General features: G+C 47.6%; 1 protein-coding gene across 2 annotated transcripts in view; it reads right to left on the reverse strand.

Annotated features, from left to right (window-relative positions):
• Nucleotides 1-4,198: 4,198 nt before the first annotated feature.
• RASGRF1 (Ras protein specific guanine nucleotide releasing factor 1) overlaps nt 4,199-24,749 on the reverse strand; it is a 101,126-nt gene continuing 80,575 nt past the window's right edge. The window contains exons 23-28 of one of the 2 annotated variants that reach the window (XM_070358415.1): nt 21,083-21,280; nt 17,018-17,097; nt 15,185-15,319; nt 10,575-10,692; nt 8,044-8,112; nt 4,199-4,680 (exon numbers count right to left, since the gene is read on the reverse strand). In XM_070358415.1, coding sequence (XP_070214516.1) covers nt 4,588-4,680; nt 8,044-8,112; nt 10,575-10,692; nt 15,185-15,319; nt 17,018-17,097; nt 21,083-21,280 — 693 coding nt within the window. In that variant the 3' untranslated portion in view covers nt 4,199-4,587. The remainder of the gene's footprint in view (nt 4,681-8,043; nt 8,113-10,574; nt 10,693-15,184; nt 15,320-17,017; nt 17,098-21,082; nt 21,281-24,749) is intronic. The other variant, XM_005889762.2, reaches the window with a different exon arrangement.

Genomic DNA, 24,749 nt, shown 5'->3' on the forward strand with positions numbered 1-24,749 from the left:
TGAGTGTCCTCTGAGGTGTGTTTTTGAGTCCAGATTCTACAACAGTAGTTTGTGCCCTTTTATTCATTTTTAATTTTATTTTTGGAAGGGCACATGGTGCGGCATGTGGGATCTTAGTTCCCCAACCAGGGATTGAACTAACTGAGCCCCCTGCATTGCAAGCTCAGAGTCTTAACCACTGGACCACCAGGGAAGTCCTAGAATTTCTTTCTTTGTAAAGGTTGAATCCCATTCTGTTGTTTGTTTACCACTGGTTGTTTATTGATCTGTTTATACACTTGGATTGATTATACCTTTTGGTTATTGTGAATAAGTTACTATGAAAATGAGTGTACAATTATGTCTTTGAGACCTTGTTTTCAGTTCTTTTGGGCAAATACCCACAAGTGGGATTGCTGGTGTTACTGCTATTTTTAAATGAATTAATAAATAATTATTTAAAAACGTTCCTGAACACCTTATCTTCGACAAAGGAGGCAAGAATATACAATGGATTAAAGACAATCTCTTTAACAAGTGGTGCTGGGAAATCTGGTCAACCACTTGTAAAAAGAATGAAACTGGACCACTTTCTAACACCATACACAAAAATAAACTCAAAATGGATTAAAGATCTAAGCGTAAGACCAGAAACTATAAAACTCCTAGAGGAGAACATAGGCAAAACACTCTCCGACATACATCACAGCAGGATCCTCTATGACCCACCTCCCAGAATATTGGAAATAAAAGCAAAAATAAACAAATGGGACCTAATTAAACTTAAAAGCTTCTGCACATCAAAGGAAACTATTAGCAAGGTGAAAAGACAGCCTTCAGAATGGGAGAAAATAATTGCAAATGAAGCAAACCGACAAACAACTAATCTCAAAAATATACAAGCAACTCCTACAGCTCAACTCCAGAAAAATAAACGACCCAATCAAAAAATGGGCCAAAGAACTAAATAGACATTTCTCCAAAAAAAGACATACAGATGGCTAACAAACACATGAAAAGATGCTCAACATCACTCATTATCAGAGAAATGCAAATCAAAACCACTATGAGGTACCATTTCACACCTGTCAGAATGGCTGCGATCCAAAAGTTTACAAATAATAAATGCTGGAGAGGGTGTGGAGAAAAGGGAACCCTCTTACACTGTTGGTGGGAATGCAAACTAGTACAGCCACTATGGAGAACAGTGTGGAGATTCCTAAAAAACTGGAAATAGAACTGCCTTATGATCCAGCAACCCCACTGCTGGGCATACACACTGAGGAAACCAGAAGGGAAAGAGACACGTGTACCCCAATGTTCATCGCAGCACTGTTTATAATAGCCAGGACATGGAAGCAACCTAGATGTCCATCAGCAGATGAATGGATAAGAAAGCTGTGGTACATATACACAATGGAGTATTACTCAGCCATTAAAAAGAATACATTTGAATCAGTTCTAATGAGATGGATGAAACTGGAGCCTATTATACAGAGTGAAGTAAGCCAGAAGGAAAAACATAAATACAGTATACTAACGCATATATATGGAATTTAGAAAGATGGTAACAATAACCCGGTGTGCGAGACAGCAAAAGAGACACTGATGTATAGAACAGTCTTATGGACTCTGTGGGGAGGGAGAGGGTGGGAAGATTTGGGAGAATGGCAATGAAACATGTAAAATATCATGTAGGAAACGAGTTGCCAGTCCAGGTTCGATGCATGATGCTGGATGCTTGGGGCTGGTGCACTGGGACGGCCCAGAGGGATGGTATGGGGAGGGGAGGAGGGAGGAGGGTTCGGGATGGGGAACACATGTATACCTGTGGCGGATTCATTTTGATATTTGGCAAAACTAATACAATTATGCAAAGTTTAAAAAAAAAAAAAATAAAATTAGATTTTAAATAAAAAAAAAAATAAAAAAAAAAACGCGTTCTGAAGTTTTTCAAATAAAATAACCAGTAATACAATTATACCCACTGATGTAACCCACTTATATGGTCTTTTTCTGGGAGGGGTCCTTGATAGTTTTTGCGAGTATAGAGGGGTCCCTTATTTAAAAAAAACTGGGAACTGCTCATCCAAGGTAGTGGCAGAGGTGATGAAGAGCTGTGGCCAGTGTGGAGAGGTAGTTAGGGGTTAACAGTGCCTGGATCAGGTGACCCTTTAAAGGGAGAGTCAGGGCGACCTCTGGGTTTCTAGCTCGTACCACAGGGAGGGGTGTTAAGGAGACCCAGGGGCGGTGGGGGAGCTGATGAGGTCAGGTTGGTCCAGTAGAGTGAGGGGGCCGTAGGGCACCAGGTGGTGGCAGTTTCTATGTAGTTTGTTTATTTATTTGGCTGCATGGAGTCTTTGTTGCTGCGAGCGGTGGCTATTCTCCAGCTGTGATGCATGGGCTTCTCATTGCAGTGGCTTCTCTTGTTGCAGAGCACAGGCTCTAGGGAGCGCGGGCTTCAGGAGTTGCAGCTACCAGTCTTTACAGCACAGGCAGTTGTGGCGCACCGGCTTAGTTGCCCCATGGCATGTGGGGTTTTCCCAGATCAGGGATCGAACCCGCGTCTCCTGCATTGGCAGGCAAATTCTTCACCACTGAGCCACCTGGGAAGCCCTCTAGGTGTTTTGTTTTGAGGAGCCTGGAGGAGATGTGAGCTGCAGTTAGGAACGTGAGGGTAATTTGCTTTGTGTTTCTTCTCTTCAGCCAGGCCATGAGCTCTAGGAGGTCAGGATCAGGGCTGGCTTATAGGTATCTGATCCTGACCTCCTAGAGCTCATGATCCTGACCGAGGTATGCATGCCCAGAGGCTAGATATAAATTCTTGGGGGGTGGTGGGTGCGTCTGGGTGGTATGGCCATACTCCCGAGACAACTACAACCCACCTCTCCAGACACTCCTTCTCCAGCAGCCGATGCAGTGGGTGCAGGTTCCATCCCTGGTCAGGGAACTACGATCCTCACCTCACAAGGGACCCCAAGCAAGGACCACCAGCTGGACCCAGACAACCCATAGAATTGTGCAAAACTGTTTTCAGCCATTAAGTTTTGGAGCTATTTGTCCCTGCTACAATAGAAAACTGCAACAGTCTTCCTCATCAGACTATGTTGTTGTTGTTGTTCAGTAGCTTAGTTGTGTTTGACTCTTTGCAACCCCATGGATTGTAGCACACCAGGCTCCTCTTGTCTTCCACTATCCCCCAGAGTGTGCTCGAATTTATGCTCTTTGACGTCAGACTATGAGTTCCCCCAGAAAGAAGGAGTGGGTGCCCTGACCACTCCAGACCTCTGGTCTGAGTCCAGAGCCCGAGAAGGACCAAGTGTTCATCAAAACACTCCTTAAATGAATAAATGAAACCCATCAAAATTCCACCGTTCACCCTGAGATAGAATAGATTTATTAGCAAGAGGTAATCAGGAAACATATATTTTTACAAAACTGGAAATTGTTTTCCAAACAAGCTGTAAGTTGAAATATTATAGGACTTGAAATAGAATTCCCATACCACTAGGTATCGCTTACAGCAAAAGTTGTCTGTCTGTCGGAGTGGAGCATGCCTGCCACTTCAGAGTTGACCTGTGTTTTCTATACTGTACAATGTAAAAAATAGATGGTAGTATTCACAGAATAAGCACTACAGTACTATATTCCTGCTAGAAGGCATTTAGACAGGACTACAGTATATGCAATAAAAACACTTGGTTATTGAGTTCCTAAATCTACAGTGTGGTACTATTTTTCACAAGGCATACAGACTGGGAGCATCTCAACGTAAGCTTTGTAGTGACCATTAGGCGGCTCAAAGAGGAAAAGTGACATTTTTCACGTGTTCTCGACTTGCAGTGGATGCTGGCCGCCTTTGGCAAAGTCGACACGACTTGGTGTTGTGATTCTGTTTTCCTCGGGAAGTTCTGGGGCCTTGTCCAGGGCTACGGAGACCTATGGTCATGCCCCCTGGTGCTATTTCCAGAGCCGGGGGCAGCATGGCACCGAGGCGGCGGCCTCCAGGGCTGTCATGGGGCGTGGTTTTCAGCGGACAGGACCCTCTTCCCTCTGGGTCACTGGGAGGTGCGGAGTTTGGAGACCTGCGATTTGGGCTGGAAAAGCTGCTCTGGAAATCGGCGTCACCATCAGCAGGAAGGTTTGTCGATGACCAGACTCTAGGGTATGGTTCCCCTCCCGCCTCCCCCCACCCCCCACCCAGTTATCACAACTACATGGAACATGCCGGAGGATGTTGCCTGGCTGACTCGGCCCAGGGGCCTGGGCTGGGGACGGACAGAAGCAGGACGGGTGCCTAAGGGTCGTGTATGCGCGGGGTCTGTTTTCCCTTCGGAGAAGAGTAAGGGGCCGGGAAGGACAGACTGAGAGGACGGTTGATGAAAAGAACCAGGCACTGCAGGAGACGAGGGGTGGGGTGGGCAGACCAAGTCTTAAACGGTGCAGAAATTCATATTCTGGTTCTATGGGAATCTAAGAACAAGAACGGATTTGTATTCTTGGAGAAGCACATACTAAAGAAGAAAACCCAGAGAAACCAAACGACTATGTACAGTATCATAGAGCACGTGTCCATGTGAGCGGCTGGATCTGGGCTGGGTACCGGCTTCAGGTGGGGAGTTTTGGTTCTATTCGGAGAGAAGACTCGTAGAGGCTTTCTTCATCCATTACAAAAGATTGGTCCAGTAAATACTGGGTTACCTGAGAAAAGGAAAAGAGAAGGAGGAATGCGAGGTGATGCAATCTCCACAATATACTAGGTGGTCACTGAGTGTCTCCCAGGAATCAGGCAGCATCACGGGGAGAGGGGCATCAGGCTTGCACATGAGGCAAAGATGCATTAAAAACAATGTGTCTTTTTTAAAATGTTTATGATTTTGCTTCTTTATTATTATTATTTTTTGGCCGCACTGCAAGGCATGGGGGATCTTAATTCGTCAACCAGGATTGAACCCGTGTCCCCTGCATTGGAAGGCGGACTCTTAACCACTGGACCACCATTGAGGTCCCTGTTGTGTCTTAATACTATTTTTTAGTATTGCCTTAAGTTTTTGTCTTCATAGTAATAGAAAATCACATATGGTCAAAATTACTCTTGACCACCATTCCTATGTGTTAGAAGACATATTTTAGGCTCATATCAAGAAGTCGTCTATATCTATGGGACTTGCCTAGTGGTCCAGTGGCTAAGACTTCACACCCCCAGTGCAAGGGGCCGGGGTTCCATCCCGGTTGGGGAACTAGATCCCTACATGCTGCAACTAAGAGTCCAAGTGCTGCTGCTAAAGACCCTTCGTGGTGCAACAAAGACCCGGTGCAGCCAAATAGATAGATATTTCAAAATATAATCATCTCTATCTATGGGCTTCCCTGGTGGTTCAGCTGGTAAAGAATCCGCCTGCAATGTGGAAGACCTGGGAAGATCCCCTGGAGAAGGGAGAGGCTACCCACTCCAGTATTCTGGCCTGGAGAATTCCATGGACTGTATGGGCTCTCAAAGAGTTGGACACAAATGAGCAACTTTCACATTCACATCTATATCTCTATATCTAAAATGTCAACTGTAGCATCTGGGCTGTGGATGTATGGGTGTTAACAGTTTTTTCATGCGTGTGTGCTCAGTTGCTTCAGTTGTGTCTGACTCTTTGTGACCCTATGGACTGTAGTCCGCCAGGCTCCTCTGTCCATGGGATTCTGTAGGCAAGAATACTGGAGTGGGTTACCATTTCCTACTCCAGAGACAGTTCTTTCAGTGTTTCCATATGTTGGAAAAATGTTCTTAAACATCGGGATTATGTAGCATGAGAGAATCCCCCAGGAGCCGACCGTGGAAGCTGAGGCTGTGTAAGAAAGGAGGCTCCCTGTTCTTCCCCTCACGAGGCTCACTCCAGGGCAAAATCTCAGAGTGGAAAATCAGGAAGAGTCACCACATGGATTAAACTATTCTCCTTCCTCCACGTGTCCCACTTCACCCAGCTCCCGAGTGCTTTGCTGGACTCCTGTGTGTTAAATGTACAATGAGAGATCAGAGCCCAATCTCACAGTCAGACCCCCACCCTTCATAAAGAATCTCTCCAAGGCTCAGATGGTAAAGAATCTGTCTGCAACATGGGAGATCTGGGTTCCATCCCTGGGTCAGAAAGATCCCCTGGAGAAGAGAATGGCAATCCACTCCAGTATTCTTGCCTGGAGAATTCCATGGACAGAGTAGCCTGGCAGGCTACAATCCATGGGGTCACAAAGAGTCGGACAGGACTGAGCAACTAAACACTTTCACGTTTCCAAGGTTCAGTGACTTGTCAGTTGTTTGGAGCTGAAGGTTCATATTTTTCCACAGACACTTAAATCAGGAGGAAGAAAACAATTACATTTCTTAGCATGTAATCAGGAACCTTCTGATAGCTGCTGGAGAAAAATCAAGTCCTTGTGAGCTTCTTTGCTAGTTGACCCTCTGCTACTGTGAGGGACAGACCTGGCTGTCTAGGATGCTGACCATTAGTCACCAATGAAAAGGTTACTGTGTCTGACTAATGGCTCTCAACCAGCACCTCCAGGAAGATGACCTCAGATTTCACGTCTAGACGAACTCTGATAAAAACATGGCAATCTTAAACAGCTATGGGAAACAGACCAGACTTATTTTTTTCTGTCTTTTAAAAAATTACTTATTTTTATTTCTTGGCCATGCCATGTAGCATGTGGGATCTTAGTAGCCCAACCAGGGATCGAACCCATGCCTCCTGAAGTAGAAGGGTCCAGTCTTAACCACTGGACCACCAGGGAAGTCCCAGGACCAGACTTTTATATCTAGCTAGTAGCTTCATACGAACAGTTCTTTGAAGAGCACAAAATCTCAACCCTCCAAACACTCTGGAAATCATCAGACTGGTCAGTTTTATCCATCATGAGCATTTGTTTCCCTAAGAGTGTTGCTTCTTTTGAGACTGGCAGCAAACACCACCACTGCAAAGCTGTTAACAGAAGGAGCCTGAAGGGCATGCTTAAGATTTTGTGACCCATAGATTGTAGCCCGTCAGGCTCTTCTGTCCATGGGATTTCTCAGGCAAGAATACTGGAGTGGGCTATCATTTCCTTCTCCAAGTCTAAAGGGCAGTAACATTTATTTGTATTGTACCTTGGAGCTTAAGGGCAAGTTTAAGAAGGGGGCATAGGCCTAATACAGCCTGGTACCTGGTGTATGTTCAATAAGCACTTGCCAAATGAAAGAATGAGTGAATGACAAGGAAAAAGCGGCATACTTGATTAAGGCTTCTCTTCCCCCTATGGCTATCAGTTAAAGACAGAGTGAGTTCATGGAACCTGGCAGGAGACAGGGCAAGTCTATCACAAAGGAGTGTATGCGTGTTCAGTCGTGTCCGACTCTTTGTGACCTCATGGACTGTAGCCCACCAGACTCCTCTGTCCATGGGATTTCCCAGGCAAGAAAACTGGACTGGGTTGCCATTTCCTCCTCCAGGGGATCTTCCCAACCCAGGGACTGAACCCAAATCTCTTACGTCTCCTGCATTGGCCAGCAGATTCTTTACCACTGAGCCGCGTGGGAAGCCCCAAAGAAATATGTGCGTGTGTATGGTCTGCTAACAGAATAAAAAAAAAAAAGTTTTGCTGTGCTTGCAAACACACACAAAGAATGAGTGATGCAATTGGCGTTGGGAGGGGAACTTACTTGGAGGCTGGGGGACTTTCTGCTGGGTGCCCTTTCTAGCTGTGAATTTTGAAACTGGTGAGCATTTCAAAAAGATGTGATAAACACAGCCTCTCTTGCCTCCGAGGAGACCAGGCATGATTCTAAGCCATCCTGTGGCAGGTAAAGATCAGATGGGAGCTATGGGATGACCACAAGCTCTGTCTGAAGGAGAGGGAACTTGTGGCAGGTCAGGGGACAGGACACAGGGAGGAGGGCTTCCTGGAAGAGTGGGGCCCAGGGAATTCAAGGCAGAAAATGCTTGGGTTTGGAGGGGGAGGGGAAGAGGCAGGAAGAAGCGGGGTGCCGCCACAGCACTCGTGAGAAATCAGAAGTGACTGCAAATGCTGCCAGCTTACCTTTGCTTGGTGCTCGATCTTGTAGGCAGTTTGTTGAAACTGGCGGATCTCTCGGATGATGTGGGATATCTGCGGGAAGGAAGGAGAGTTTTAAATATTTATTTTAACTTATATTTATTATTTATTTGGCTGTGACATGTCTTTGTTGCCACATGTGGGATCTAGTTCCCTGACCAAGTTTCAAACCTGTGTCTCTTGCATTGGGAGCATGAAGTCTTAGCCACTGGGCCATGAGAGAAGTTCCAGGAAGGTGAGTTTTAGAAACAATTTGCTCTTAGTATCACCCCTGGACGCCCTCCCCCTGCAGAACAGAAGGGACATCAATAGCCATCAACTCAGCCTCTTAATTTACCTCCTGGGAGATGCTACTGAAGCATCATGATTTTCCTTCTACCAGCAACCTGCCTCAAAGGCTGATCCTTGGTAAGAATCTATAAATCTATAGGTTATAAGGGGTAACACAGACTATCTGTCCTTCTCTGACTTATTTCACCAAGCACAATATCCTTGAGGTCCATCCACGTTGCTGCAAATGGCAGAACCTCACTCAATTTATTTATTTATTGAAGTATAGGTGATGCACATTATTATATGTTACAGGTGGACAATACAGTGATTTACAATTTTTAAAGGTTATACTCCATTTGTAGCTATTATAAAATACTGGTTACATTCCCTGTGTTGTACAATATATCATTATAGCTTATTTTATACATAACATTTTGTACCTCTTAGAACTTCATTAATTTTTAGGGCTGAATAATATTTCAGTGTGTGTGTGTGCACGTGTGTGTGTGTGTATATATATATATATACACACACACCACATCTTCTCTTGGAAAAGGAAATGGCAGCCCACTCCAGAATTCTTGAAAATTCGATGGACAGAGGAGCCTGGTGGGCTACAGTCCATGGGGTTGCAAGAGGCAGAAACAACTTAGCGATTAAACCACCACCACCACCACATCTTCTTTATCCATTCATATAATCTATAAAAAACACTGAATCATTATATCATATACCTGAAACTGTCACAGAATTGTAAATCAACTATACTTCAATAAAAAGATGCATATTCTGAAATGTAAAACATATATTCAGTCAGATTACACTAAAGATGATGAAAATTATTTTAAAGACTCACAGATAATATAGTAAGAGAAAATTACCAATAATTTTCTTTGAGTAGTGAAAATAAATGAGTGATTTTGTTGCTAAAAAAAAATCCTGATGACCTTGATGCTCGGAAAGATTAAGGGCAGAAAGACAAGGGGGTGGCAGAGGATGAGATGGTTAGATAGCACCACTGACTAATGGACTTGAGTTTGAGTGAACTCCGGGAGATGGTGAAGGACAGGGAAGCCTGGTGTGCTGCAGTCCATGGGATCAGAAAGAGTCAGACATGACTTAAGGACTGAAAAACAACAAAAATTACAGTATGTGATTGAGAGAGAAACACATCACTTGATCAGTGGTGCCAGCTTATCCAATATCCTAAAACAGCTCCCCTCAACTCCAGCAACAGCTAAAGGCCACTTTCCATGTGCCCACGGTGTGCAAGACCACACAAAGTCTCCCTGTTCTGCCACTAGGGCAGTGCTGCCAACTTGCCCTTGACAGAGAAATCTTACCAATTAAACAAAACCTTAGGAGGAAGCCCATGATACAGAACCAATACAAATAGAGGCTCCCTGGCTGGAGACAACAGGGGAGAAGCATGGGTATAAACAAGGCTCTCTGCTGGAAGGGGGTCTTCATCTCCCCTCCCAGGTCCTAGATTTCTCTGGGGAAATTGGAAACCTACTTGCTTAGAAATGATTCGGCTGTGGCCACATAAAGCAAGGGCTTTTCTAGGACTTCCCTCATGGTCTCACTGGTTAAGAATCTGCCTGTCAATGCAGGGGACACAGGTTTGATCCCTGGTCTGGAAAGATCCCACATGCCTCGGGGCAAATATGCCCATGTACCACAACTACTGAGCCTGTGCTTAGAACCTGTGAGTTGCAACTACTGAAGCCCGTGTGCCTGAGAACCTGTGCTCTGCAACAAGAGAAGCCACTGCGATGACACTGCAACTAGAGAGTACCCATGTGTAGCAATGAAGACCCAACACAGTCAAAAATAAAGAAAATAAAGTTAAAAAAAAAAAAAGCAAGTGCTTATCTGAACAACACTGGATGGGCTTGGAATAAAGATACACCTTTGAGGTCAGACAGAGCCCCAGACCCGGCTCTGCCGTTTACTTAGGGGTGATCTTGGGCTGGTCCTGGATCTCTCCCAGCCTCAGCTTGCTCCCCTGTAAGGTGGACAACACCCACTCCTCAGCCTGTAGGTGTTAGAGGAGGGAATGGAGGTACAACTGGCTCAGGGCAGGCCAATGCTAATCGCCACTTAAGGGGGTTACTGTTCTTACAGGAGGAGCAGGGCTCAGGCTCCCCCAAGTCGGCCAGGCCTGGAGGCAGAGCTCCGGTGGGCCCGGGCTCAGGTTTTGATGACCCCTCCCCCTCCCCGCTCTGCTGCAGGGAACTCACCATTCTCATCTTGGAGAAGTTGACCAGGCCGTCCTCCGTGTAGTTGGGCGTACCCTCTTCGATGAAGGCCAGGTCAGTGAGGTACATCCCCAGGTAAGGGACACAGGGCGGGTCGCAACTTTGAAGCAAACGGCATTGACAGAGGTTTTTCACTTAAAACGCTGGTGCCTCTCCCAAGAAGAGACACACCCCTGTGGGTCACTCGCTTTGCTGAATGGAAAGGGGTTTCTATTTGCCAAGAGTTAACAGTAGCGCTTGGGGCTGAATTGCCTGCTGGGCAAGAGGGTCAGTCCTCTGGATGGTGGGGGTTGACATGGTGCCAGCTGGGGCTTCTCAGTGGACCATCCCCTCCCACCCCAAGCTGGAAGGTCCCCCTCTACCTGTCTGCTCGCCTTCCCAGATAGAGTCCTGGGGCTTGGCCGCCAGCTCCCGCCGGGCTCTCCTTTCCTTTCCATCTCTCCCCTGAAACTTTCCATTGCAACCTCATCCCAGAATCACGTCCTGGGGGTGCCTTGTAGTGCCACCCCCATTCCCGCCAGTCACCCCCAGACACTCTCTCCCTGAGATGTCTCTGCCTTTGTTTCTCGCCCCACTGGGACCTCTGCCCACCCAGGCACTGAGCTACCAGCACAGAAAGCCCTGCTCTCTGAGACCACTGTCCTGGATGTGGTCTGGGCGGGGGTTGATGGCCTTTGTGGGGGATGGGCCAGGCCTCTCTCATCTGTGGCTCTGAAGCAGGGGTTCCAGTCACTGGTCCTTCACGCCCTGTCTGGTGCCTCTTATGGGGTGCTGGGTAAGGGGGTGATGCTGTGATGGCTCTGGTGGTCACTCTGCCCTGGCAGAGCTCCTGACAGCTCCCTCGAGGGACTCCCCACACAGTGCTCTACAGACTCCTCTCAGCTCAGCACACAGCCACAGCAATCCTGCTTTCTGCCACCTGTCTCCTGGTGGCAACTCTGCCTCTCCAGAGGGAGTCAAGACAGGGAGGACGGTAGAGCAAGGATAGAAACCTGTCTCAGTCCTCTGTCTGCTTGCTCTGTGACCCTGGGCCGTATCTTTCCCTCTGGTCCTCAGGCTCCCCTTGTACAACAGCGCTCATGTTAGCTGAGACAATTCTAGGTGATTTGAGAGTTGATTTTAGGTGATGCTCAGACACTGTTTAAATAAATCGATTCATATGATGATAAACATTTGATTTTCACCCCCACCACCCAGCATCATGAGTGTCAGCATCATGGTTTTGACACTTCCTAACACTTGCCATTTCCTTCACTCTTTTTTTTCTTTTTTGAACAAACAGTAACAGGACTCACTAAGGATCAGAGCCTTGGCATACATCAGGATCTGGTAAGAATTTAATAACATTGTTTTGTTTTCACTGTATTTATTTTTTATGGTAACCATATATATTTATGGCAAATATGCTGGTTTCCCATTTGCTATCATGTTGGTTTTTCTTCTTTAAATAAAGAAAATAAATTTAAATATTTATTTCTGGGAAATAGTTAATTTAAAGGAGACTATTAAGTACATGCAAATACAGCTGACACGTGGGTATGACAAAGTCCTAAAGGAGGTGGATTTTTGGAGTTTGAGAAATAGTGGAGAGGAGAAATATTATTTGAACTGTCAGTCTTGACTTCTTCATGGGTGATAAAATCAATTTGGTGAATGTTGATCAGATTTTTAAAAAAGTTTTAAAAAAGAGAGAATAGGGAAATATCTGAGTTCATTGCATGGTCTAAAATTGCTTTGAGACATTTTTGTCCCTTTTAGGCATATATGTGTTTGTATACAGGGTAACACTGTCAAATATAATTTTTTTTTTTTCTTTACTGCAGGTTGTGGGAAAAAAAAAAAAGAAGTAAGAATCATGCTGTCACTGGCAGACCTCTCTGAGTCCTTCCGGCCATTAATAGTTCATGATTGTTATTGAGTGGGCCAAAAAGTTCGTTCTGGTTTTTAACATCTTATGGAAAAACCAGAATCATCTTTTTGGCCAACCCAATACATGCCTGGTTTTCCATCAAACTCCAAATCTGAAGCACAGGCTGGTGGATCTGATGGAGAAAAGAGTTCAAAGGTCTTAGAAGCCACTCTGGGGCTGGAGGGCTGGTTGGTGGCTTCTGGGGGTGCCCCACTCCTCCTGCCCTTGGTGGGCACCAGGCAGTCTGGAGAGCTTGGAGGACCTCTTATCTTGGACAGAGGCAGAGGGAAGGCTGAGTGACTGCTCGCTGACTGTGAATGACTGAAGGAAGCAGGATGTTTTTGAATGCCTCACGGGGTCCTGACCACCCAGACCAGTGAAAGAATAGCTGAGGTCCTCAGGCCACTCGGTGACTTCCCTGAATGATTTACTGGGGGTTATGACCCAGGTGTGGAAAGATGATGGGTGGGCAATTTAGTCACTTGCATGTGGCACCACCAGTCCCGGACTCTATTCTTGTTCATCACCTACATAGTGAGGGGCTTTAGGAAACAGCACACTTCATTCAGTCATGTACACACACACACACACCCCCCAGAGTCCAGAGCCATGTGGGAAATATATGGTGTTGTCAGAGTGGCTAGAGTAAGGGACAGTGGGGGCAGAGAAGGCTGGAGGAGGGCTCCCAAAGGGCAGTACTGTGTGGATACAGACCGTGCTGAGCATCTGAGTGTACAGGGAAGCACAGTGGGGGCTTTGTGTGGGCAAAATACCCAATGTGCGGCTAGCTCTGAACTCTCACGTGGCCATCTGACCTGTTGGGTGGGGTCCAGCCTTGCCTTGCATCAGGGCCTGGCCAACAAGGCTGTTACGGACGGAGGCAGAGCCCTCACATGCCTGTACCTGATGTTCTAGGGAGCAGAAAGAAAGTGCCCACCCCGCCCAGTCTAAAAGCTGCTTCTGGTTTCCCAGGCACCACCTAGACATGCTTGCCAACACCTGGTGACTCCTGGCACCTGGATCTTATCTATGATCATTTGGGGCCCCCAAGCCTGATGTTTCTGCCAAGAAATTCCTGATGATGTCAAAGGGGATGAAAGAAATGAGCTGGCATCAGTGACTGAAAGCAAGATGCAGCTGCCTGATGGGGTTCTCCACCGAACCCCAGGAAAGGGGAGGTGACAAGCAGGGGTCACCCTCTGCTCCTCCCCCCGACCCCCACTCCTGGCTGTGAGCTGGGCTGCCCTCTCTTACAAGCTTCTGGTCTGGAATCTCCTCTCTTTCTCAGGGAGGGGATGAGGGCTACCAGGGGCTGGACTAGAATCCCTGGGGTCAGGACCAACAGTGAGGGTATGTGGTGCAGGGAAATCAGGTCCTCAGATTTTGCGGAAATTTCTTTTTGGTAATGCATTGGGAGTGGGGTGGGGCTCAGAATCCTTTTTGCCACCTGGATTCTACCTGCTCTGCAGTTTCATGAGCAAGAGACCAGGCTTCGTTCTGTGGCCACAGGCTGAAAATAAAGATGCAAACAGATACTTGCTCCTGTTGGAGCCCCTGAAACTCCAGGACTGTGTATCCATCACATCCACGTACATAGATGGATGTCCACACCATCAGGAGGTCGTATGGGGTGGCCTGCTGCTTGGCCAGCAGACTTGCTCCCCTACAGCTGTCCCCATCCTCCACTTAGGGGAATAGAGGGGAAGGGCTGTGACAGGAGCAGCGAGAGCCTGGCTCCTGTGTGCCCTCCATGGGCATCCTATTCAAACTAAAGATAGACGTGCCAATGAGCAAGCATCTGCTGGGTTAAGATTACACAGATGGGCAAAGCTGGAACTGGCCCCTCAAGAGCTTGTGACCAAATTTTACAGCAAAATGTTGTCGAGTGGAGCTGTGGGCAGCTTCTGGTCACTCAGTGGATGATAGGAGGGACAGTCTTGTGGGTTTCACCAGGGTGTGGTTTGAGGAAGGAGAAGGGGGAGATCACGTCCGTGTGGGGGCATCAGGGCAGCAGACTGACGGGGTGCACACAGCAAGCCTTGTAGGTGGCCCAGGAGATATTTAAGAGAGTAGCTGGAGACAGGAGGTAGGATTTGGGGGTACAGTCTTGGCTGGTAAAGCTAAAAGGCCACGTGCTAGCCTGGGTGCTGCACAAGGCTGCATATTATGATGACAGACAAAAAAAGGACACCCGGGACATCAGAACAGGTCTGAGGACCCAGGGACCCACACAGTGAGGCCCATCATGAGCTCCTTGTCTGGGCGACTCACCAACTGTGCCCACCCACCACCTCATGCCCTCTGATCTCTGCCCCTCGCCTGGTGAGATGACCCCCAAGTCTTCACATACTGCTGCTTTATGTGTAAATCTTGGTGCTTCTGGAGTAAAGGGGGATAAACACATGTCCCAATCTGTCCTTCCCCTGCCTGGCCTGGCCTGCATCTCTGTAAGGCAGGAACCTGGTTTGCATAAAGGTCTCAGTGGCCAGAACACCTGAAGGCCACCTGTGCCCTGCATGGCTGGGTGAAGACGCGTCTAGGAGAGGCACTTACACAAGCCCACAGGGAACCTGAAAGAGGGGAGACAGGATGGGGACGCAGACAGAATGGGGACCACGGAGGCGGTGAGGCCGTGGCGGTGCTGGGCGAGGAAGCCATGTGAAGGAGGCAGATGGAGCAGCACCTGGGGGCGGACGGACGGACGGACGGACAGGTTGGTGAATGTGGGGGCAGCTCCCCACAAGCACAGTCCACGGGGGCTCGTGGAGCCCGGGCGGAGGAAACACGGCCGGACAGCACAGATGGGTGGAACATCTGTCTGAGGACACAAACAAAGTGGAGATGATGGTCAAGGCGATGGGACGCAGATCCAGCACGAGGAACACACCAGGGATGACGGGAGAGAAATGAGAAAGGTGGACGGGGCTGGCGGGAAGGGGGTGTGGGGTGTTGAAGTCACTGGAGGGGCTGGAGGTGTGAAGGGTTCCATCCCCAGGTGCTGGGGGCTTTAGCGGGCCTGGTGTGGGCAGTGGTCATGGGGTCCCTCTTGGAAAGGAGGAGAGGCGCTCCCGGGCTCCATTGGAGCCAGGGCCCTGGGGTCTCCCAGGGACTGGGAGGTCCAGCAAGTGGCCACCTAGGAACGGAGAGCAAGGGTGAGGGCCAGCCCAATAGGCCACGTGCTCAAGTGCCCGAGAGGAACACGGAGGCAGAGACTAGTGGAGGAACCCCAAGGGAGCATCTAACGAGAGTGACAGCAAACCCATGTTTCAGGTGAGTGTGCAGCCTTGGCACGTGACAAGGGGCTGAGTCACTGCTGTCCAAGGAGAGCTGGCCTGGCCTCTTGGGCAAACCACAGGGCACTGGCTTGGGTCAAGGCCTGGCTCCATCACCATTTCCCCCAATCCTTTGGCCAGCCACTAGCCCCTCAGTGTCCTCCTTTGGAGAAACATCATGGGAGATCTTGTCTTACAATGTGGTTCTCAGTGGGGGCAATTGTGCCTCCCTGAGGGTATCTGGCCATGTCTGGAGACCTTCCTGGTCCTCATAACTCAGCGGGGGCGGGGTGGACGGGGGCACTGGTCCCATGCATAGAGGCCAGGGATGTTTGCATTCTTTGATGCACAGGACAGCCCTCACCACAAAAACTATCCTGGTCTAGGGACTTCCTTGGTGGTCGAGTGGTTAAGACTCCACGCTTCCACTGCAGGTGGTGTGGGTTTGATCCCTGGTCAGGGAACTAATATTCCATATGCCCCAAGACTGGGGAAAAAAAAGTAAAAGATCCAATGCAGGAGATGCGGGTTTAGTACCTGGGTCAGGAAGATCCCCTGGAGAAGGAAATGGAAACCCAGTATTGCCTGGGAAATCTCATGAACAGAGGAGACTAGTGGGCTACAGTCCAAGGGGTCAAAAAGAGTCAGACATGCCTGAGCGACTTAAAAACAAAAGGACAAGAGGACCGAGGTTGAGAAAGTTCACCTCCTGGACAGTGTTAACAGGGCCAGGGAAGTCACAAACTTTGCAAACTGTGAAGTGTCAATTACTGGTAAAATCGTATTTGTTTGATTCCAAGATGCCGTTTGTCTATAAAACGCACTCTTGTTTTGATGACTAATTATCAAGTACAAAAAGGAAATGCAATCATATGAAATAAACGCATTGACTATGAGATGTAGCCTGACATCAGAAATAGTAAAATATAAAATAAAATGTGCATTTTGGAATCAAGGAATCTGGCACATCTATAATTGCTATCACACCTACCACACTTCTCAAGACTATTCCTGTGTCTCTCTCTGGAAATGCCCCAACACCATGAATTTTCTTTGGGAGATGATGGAGGACAAAGCTGACCTGCCCTGGGGTCTGGGGATGTGTAGGGATTGGTCTTGTGGGAAGACAGATGGACAGACAGACAGACAGGCCTCCTGCTCCAGCCAGGTGAGGCACATGAATGCCTCTGCAATGCAGTTCTATGATTTAAAAAAGAATGGTGACAAAATGACACACAACTTACTTTTTCAGAGCTTCTCTCAGATTCTTAAATCTGCCCTCTGATGACACAAGCTTTTGGAGCTTGTCAATCAAAGCTTTAGTCTGGAAGGAATTAGAAGCATTTACTAGCACACAGCACAGGTCAAAGCCCGCGGCTCTGGCCCACACTCCAGGGCCCTGTCCCACCTTGAGATGGGGCAGGTGGGTTCGGGGACTTCCTGGGTCTAGCAACTTGACCCTGAACCCGTGAGGAGGTGGACAAGGATCTTTGCTTTGTGTGCCCATGCTCATACATCTTTCAGAAACTGTGCGTGGGGCCAGGAGGGTCCAAGTGCTGGGGTCCTGAGACCTGGGCTGTTGGGAACAACGTGATGGGTAACTCCAGAGAGCCGGAGCCAGAACAGGGCATCACTGGTGTTTCACCATCATGACCTTCCTCATCACTGTACCCAAAGGATGCGACCATCTCCTCACACCTTCACTTTTTTTTTTTTTTTTTACACCTTCACTTTTATATATCAGGCAGTGAAGTGAAGTGAAGTCGCTCAGTTGTGTCCAACTCTTTGCGACCCCATGGACTGTAGCCTATCAGGCTCCTCCATCCATGGGATTTTCCAAGCAAGAGTGCTGGAGTGGATTGCCATTTCCTTCTCCAGGGGATCTTCCCGACCCAGGGATCAAAGCCGGGTCTCCCGCATTGCAGGCAGACACTTTGCCGTCTGAGCCACAGGGGCACCACCCAAATTTAATGGGCTTCCCAGGTGGCACTAGTGGTAAAGAACCTGCCTGCCAATGCAGGAGACATAAGAAACTTGGGTTTGATCCCCGGGTAGGGAAGATCCTCTGGAGAAGGGCATGGCAACCCACTCCAGTATTCTTGCCTGGAGAATCCTATGGACAGAGGAGCCTGGTGGGCTATAAGTCTATAGGGTTGCAAAGAGTCAGACGAGTGAAACGACTTAGCACGTGAATTTAAGAATCAAGAAAAAAAAAAGATGGTGAATAAACTTATCATCAAAGAAGAGAATACCTTGATGGAAAAGAGTAAAGTCTGCAGCAGAGGGTCCTCTCTGCCAAACGACCAAGGCAGGCCCCACCCACACATTAGGTGGAGCCACTCAGGCGGCTGGTGTTTGTCTTAAGGGTCCAGGTGGGTGCTGCGGAGCGTGTCCTGGGTTGAGCCTGGGTTTGTGCTTCTTCCCCCGCACGACCTGGGGAAAGTCCCTCACTTCGGAGCTCCTCAGCGCCCTCATTTATAAAATGATGAGATGAGTAGTGATTTCCTTTCTAGCACCAAGCCTCAAGATTCAGAACATGGTTGAGAAATCGGGCCAGAGACCTGCCGTGCACCATAGATTAATTTTTATATGAGAAACCTACCCACAGAAAACAAGCCAAGTCTTCATTCGGATGGAAGAAGAGATCAGTGTGTGCTCTTCAAGGAGAGAGAATGGCAAAACACAGCCCCTCCATGCTGGTCCCTCCATGTCAATTAGAAATGTGGTCGCCTGGTTTGGACCAACCCTGCTCAAAGGAAAAATGTATTCTGGGTCTGATGAAAGAGACACATGCTTCCTAGCATAGGAAGAAGCCCCACCAGGCCAAGGGTGGATGATTCTACTTTCGAGATGGCTGCTCTCAGATGCCCAGGCCAACCTCCACCCCAGGCTCCCAGCCACCCTCCCGCACTTGGCCTCTTTCCAGAGCTGTGCCCTCGCTTCCTCTTCTTTCCCCTCCACCTGCAGGGAAATGAGATGCTGCAGCTGAGGCCAGATGTGGGGACTGAGGGTCAGAGCCCTTGGTGGGCTCTGTTGCCTCCATACTCTATACATCTACAGGCAAGTTCACACTCAACGCACATCCAGAAAATGGAAGGGTGGGTCTAGATGTTCCTTAACGGCAATGCTCATTCAGATAGTCCAGAATTGTGGGTGACACAGCAGTTACACTCTCACATAGCTCCAGGTGAGGCATCATCATGCTCGTTTTCATTCTTTTTCAGTTGTTAAGTTGTGTCTGGCTCTTTGCAACCCCATGGACTGCAGCATGCCAGGCTCCTGTGTCCTCCACTATCTCCTGGAGTTTCTCATGTCCATTGGGTCATTGATGCTACCTAACCATCTCATCCTCTGCTGTCCCCTTCTCCCACCCTCAATCTCTCCCAGCATCTGAGGCTTCTCCAATAAGTGAGCTCTTCACATCAGGTGGCCAAAGTATTGGAACTTCAGCTTCAGCATCAGTCCTTCCAATGAATATTCAGGGTTGATTTCCTTTAGGATTGACTGGTTTGATCTCTTTGCTGTCCAAGGGACTCTCAAGAGTCTTCTCCAGCACCACAATTTGAAAGCATCAATTTTATGGTGCTCAGCCTTTTTTTTTGGTGCTAGTGGTAAAGAATGCACCTGCCAATGCAGGGGATGTAAGAGATGCAGGTTTGATCCCTGGGTTGGGAAGATCCCTTGGAGAAGGGCATGGCAACACGCTCCAGAATTTCATGGACATAGGAGCCTGGTGGGCTACAGTCCATAGCTCTCAAAGAGTCGGACACAATTGAGCACATACACACACTGGCTGGCCCTGGGTCTTGAATGACATCCTCGAGGCAGGCCAGATCACACACTTTGCCCTCTAACTAACCTCAAGTTGCACCGTCCTAAGAGAATGGAAGACTTCAGGATGGTGTAGGCAATTCCCTCCCAACTCTATGACAAGGGTGATGTAGAGAATGAAGCCAAAAAATTCCCAAACCCTCAGTGGGATGGGAAAACAAAGCCTGGTCAGAGGGCCTCTGGAAAAGATGATATCATTCTGATGGAACAGGGAAGAAGAAAGATGCTGACCTGAAATGGGTCACTCGGACTCTGCCCATAGCCATGTTTGAACCTTGACAGACTGAACAGCCTAGGTGACCTGGAGGTTCTACAGCAGCCTCGCTCAACCTCAGACTCCAAGAGCTCATGAGGTCGTGTGCCACATGTGGGCAGATGTGGCGTGCTGCCCTGAGCTCCTGCACTGCCAGCCCCTGTTCTTCCACTCGCAAGAGAGGCATCTTCCAGCTTTTGTCCTGAGCCCGGCATCCCTGTGTGCTAAGAAGCAAGTGGCCCAGCCTCACTGGGTGCAGTGCGGATGGTAGGGGTGCTCTGCAGTCCTGCTGTCATCTGGAGCTGGAGTGACTGGTTGGCAGTGGAAGGGCAGCAGAGATGTCCCAGGATGCCCTGAGTCTGGCTGTTTATCCAAAGAGGAGGGATTTATGGACCTGCCGCCTCCCTGGGGCATGGAATCATGAGCTGTCATTGGCATGAGAAGAGTAGTGAGGAGCAGGTGATGAACAGAACCATGAGGGGACACAGTATGCCAGTTCAGAATGGCCCAGATGAAGCAGGCTCCTTGGAGACCCTGGGCCCCACACAGCTCACCTGGCTGTAAGACCAGACAGTATATTACTGATGCCTTTGGAGGCATCCCCTGACCCCTGGTGGTCCCTGTCCAGCTTTCAGGGACATCCAGTAGTACACCCAGGAGTTGGCCCAAATGCCTCCTCTCAGGAGAGCTGTCTCCTGATGACCCCAGGGCATAGAGCTTTATTCCTGAGGAAGACTCTGTCTTATGGTTTTTCAGAATCAGGTTCTGAGTGAATAACCATTAAGTTCATATATAAGATCAGCAACTGTCTAATGGGTAACAGGGACAAGTTAACTCTCTGGGGGCCAGAAGGGTTGTGAAATCAAAGTCTGAGGAGAGGACTTGCAGGATCATCTGATCACCATCTTGGTAACCTGCAGGTTTGGACTGAGATCCCCCCAAAGTCACCACTCCTTTGTCCCAACTCAGGGAGAAGAGTGTTGGGAGCAACAATTACTGTCATATGTCCCACTCTGAGGTACTGACTATTCAAGTGGGAATTAAAGTCCCACAGCGTGCTAGTGCCACACTGTGGGCCTGATATCTGGTCTCAGGAGAAACAGGAGAAGAGGTTCTCTAGTTTACCTGAAGTGTTGGCCCTCACCCTGTCCTTCATCCACCTATGGATGGTGGCCCTCTGGTCTCCCTGCCCCAGCCCCAGCCCAGCCCAGCTTCCTGCTGGTACCTGCTTAGAGACTTTGAGCCACGTCTTTTTCAGCCGGAAGATCGCGCTCCGGTTCATGGACGAGGTGATCTCCAAAACAGCATTGTAGTTGTGTAAGCATCGGCATATGTCGGCCACGGCCACCCACTTCTCGATGGTGCTCACCCTCGCGTTGATGTCCTCATTGCGGACGATTTCTGAAGCGATCAAGTTACTGATCTTTAAGTCCATGCAATAGGACAAGAAAAAAAGTAAAGGGAATAAGTACTGTAAAGATGATAAATCACCATTATTTGCAGACGAAATGATTGTTTGAAAATTCCCAGAAGAATGAATTGGAAAACTGCTGGAATAACCAACAGAGCTCATCAGGGTAGCTGGTTAAAGATTCAGTATACAAAAAGAACTTTTAAAAATATAGTAGCAATACCAAATTGGGCTCCAAAATCACTGCAGATGGTGACTGCAGTCATGAGATTAACAGATGCTTGCTCCTTGTAAATAAAGCTATGACAAATCTAGACAGCATATTAAAAAGTAGAGATATCACTTTGCGGACTAAGGTCTGTATAGTCAAAGCTACGGTTTTTCCAGTAGTCATGTACATATATGAGAACTGGACCATAAAGAAGGCTGAGTGCTGAAGAACTGATGATTTCAAATTGTGCTGGAGAAGACTCTTGAGAGTCCCTTGGACAGCAAGGAGATCAAACCAGTCAATCCCAAAGAAAATCAACCCTGACATTGGAAGGACTGATGCTGAAGCTGAAATTCCAGTACTTTGGCCACCTTATGTAAAGAACTGACTTACTGGAAAAGACCCTGATGTGGGGAAAAGATTGATAGCAGAAGGAGAAGGGGCCAGCAGAGGATGAGATGTTTGGATGGTATCACTGACTCAATGGACATGAGTTTGAGCAAACTCTGGGAGAGTGCAGGTCAGGGAAGCCTGACGTGCAGCAGTCCTTGGAGTCGCAAAGAGTCGAACACCATTGAGTGACTGAACAACAGCACCAATTAGAAAATACAATGAAAAAGATATCACCTTCAAAATACCAGTGGGAATCTGTAAATTACCTGGAAACTTTAATGAGAACTATGTAGGACGCTCCATGAAAAATAAAGTTGCCAAAGGTAATAAGAGGACTGATTAAGGAAGAAAAGGATTAGAATTCAAAATGGGAATGTAAATGTCTTTTTTCAAAACTAACAAGCACGTTCAATGCAATCCAATAAAACATGCAATGGGAGTTATCTGAAAGTCTGACAAAGTGATTCTAAAGTTTATCTGGAAGAACAGTTAAGAAGAGTGAAGGTTTGAGGGAATCTCCCACCATACAACTGAAGCTTGGAGAAGACACACACTTTGCAGCAACCCTTGTCTCGTTCACATATCCAAGGACTCCTCTACCCTGCCTACAAAGCAAATAATCACATATACACACACAAACTACATGCGGGCTGGACTTGGAGCAGCCAGGGGTTGGGGAGGTGGTGGAAGCTGGAGCTCAAACATCAGAGAACTAGAACTGCAAGGAACTGGGGCAGCAAGAAATATTGGCCTTGCCTGTACATTTCTTTGCATTTTCTTTGAGTCTACAATCATTTCAAAATAAAAAGTACGAAAAACACGACTTGTTATTAAAAAATAAAAATAAGAGGACACTTACAGATGAGTATAAATTATAGGGCTTTACCACCCAGCATGGTCTTCTTTAGAAAAGTTTCTAGAGGATGTACATAAAGAAGAATGAGTTTAAAATGATGTAAGAATGGAAAACTACTGAAGTGAATCAGGAAGGAATGATAGCACAAAATAGCACACATATTATAAGCCTTAATTAAATGGAAATTTTTTTCCATAAAGAAAATACTGAATTCAAAACAGTTTTACACGTTATATAATTTTTTAAAAAAAGGAATAGATTAGTCAAATTTTCCAGAGAGGAGAGAATGAAGGAATACTTGCTAGTTTATTCTATGAAGCTAGTATAATCTTGATACCAACACCAGATACAGATAACCTTAGAAGAAGGAAAAAGTACACATCCTTTTGTTTAATATAACATGAATATGTTAGATTTGTCCATGGAATGTAAGGATGTTGACTATTAGAGAAAAATCTATAACTGTCATTCATCACATCGATAGATTGAAAGGAGAAAAGCCATATGTCCATCTCAATAGATGCAGAAGACAGTTGATAAAATGCAATACTTATTTATGGTAAAAACCATTATTGGCAAACAAGGAATAAGAAAAAGAATTTCCTTAACTTGATAAACAAACAAATTCTATCCTAAGTGGAGAAATATTAGAAGCACTCTTTAAGGCAGTTCAGACAGTAAAGAATCTGTCTTTGATGTGGCAGACCCGGGTTCAATCCCTGGGTCAGGAAGATCCCCTGGAGAAGGGAATGGCTGCAGACTCCAGTATTCTTGCCTGGAGAATTCCATGGACAGAGGAGCCTGGCGGGCTACAGTCCATGGGGTGGCAAAGAGTTGGACACGACTGAATGACTAACACTGATAGAGATTAAAACCAAGAACAAGATTCACTATCACCATTTCTGTTGAACACTGTGGTCTGGGGGCCAGGTCTAGAGGCACCCAGAGTGCAAGTGCATGCACCTGAAGGCGAGAAGTTCCTTAAATTTGTCCCTGAGCACTTCACACCAGTTTCAGCCCTGATCCTGGAGTTCCCAGCCAGTACAATTCAATAAGACCAAGACGACTTCCCTGGTGGTCCAGTGGTTGAGAATCTGCCTGCCAATGCAGGGGACACAGGTTCGATCTCTGGTCTGGAAAGAGCCCACATGCCACCGGGCAAAGAAGGCCATGCGCCACAACTACTGAGTCCAAGCTCTAGAGCCGGTACTCTGCAACAAGAGAAGCCTGTGCACAGCTACAAAGGGTAGCCCTCATTCTCACTGCGACTAGAGAAAGCCAGGGTGCAGCAACCAAGACCCAATGAGGCCAAAATAAATAAATCAATTAAAATTTAAAAATTTTAAAAGAAAATTTGTTTTAAAAGGTAAGACAAAGAACTAAAGCCAATAGGGCTGGAACCCAGCAAAGACAAAACCAAACCAAACCCTGTGTCAGGGAGAGATTAAGAAACAGTTTCAGGCTATGATTATCACCATCAAAGGGGCGCCCATTCTGTGCATGAAACAAAGGTGAATTTTTAACAGAGATGGCCACACGCCAGGTAGTGATGAGGGCAGTCCTCCGGAGATGGATTGTGTGGATTCGAAGTGGGCTCTCCTGCTGATGACTGGGGATGAAATTTAACCTCCTCAAGCCTTAGTTTCTTCATCCATGACAGAGAATAAGAAGATGAGGCTGATGAAACCCTGAGCACAGTGCCTGGCACATGGTCAACATGTAATGAATCCTCACTCCATAGTCTCGTCCTTTACTTACTTGAGTTCTGGGCACACAGTGGGGGAGGGTGGCCGGGGGGAAGAGGGACTTTTTTGCTGCCTCCTGCTGTGGTTGGAGTTGTGGGTCAGGTGTGGTCAGACTCAGGCCTCGTGTGTGTTTCCTGAGGGCCCTGCCCACTTCATCACGTCCTCTCTCCTGCTGCACATGCTGCTCTCCACTCTGCAGCCGTATTCGCGACAGGGCTCCTTCTCTGAGCTCCAAAGCCTGGATTGTTTGTTTCCTCCCGGGATGAGGGTCCGCCC

The sequence above is a fragment of the Bos mutus genome, chromosome 21 (genome assembly GCF_027580195.1).
Source record: "Bos mutus isolate GX-2022 chromosome 21, NWIPB_WYAK_1.1, whole genome shotgun sequence".
Lineage (NCBI taxonomy): Eukaryota > Metazoa > Chordata > Mammalia > Artiodactyla > Bovidae > Bos > Bos mutus.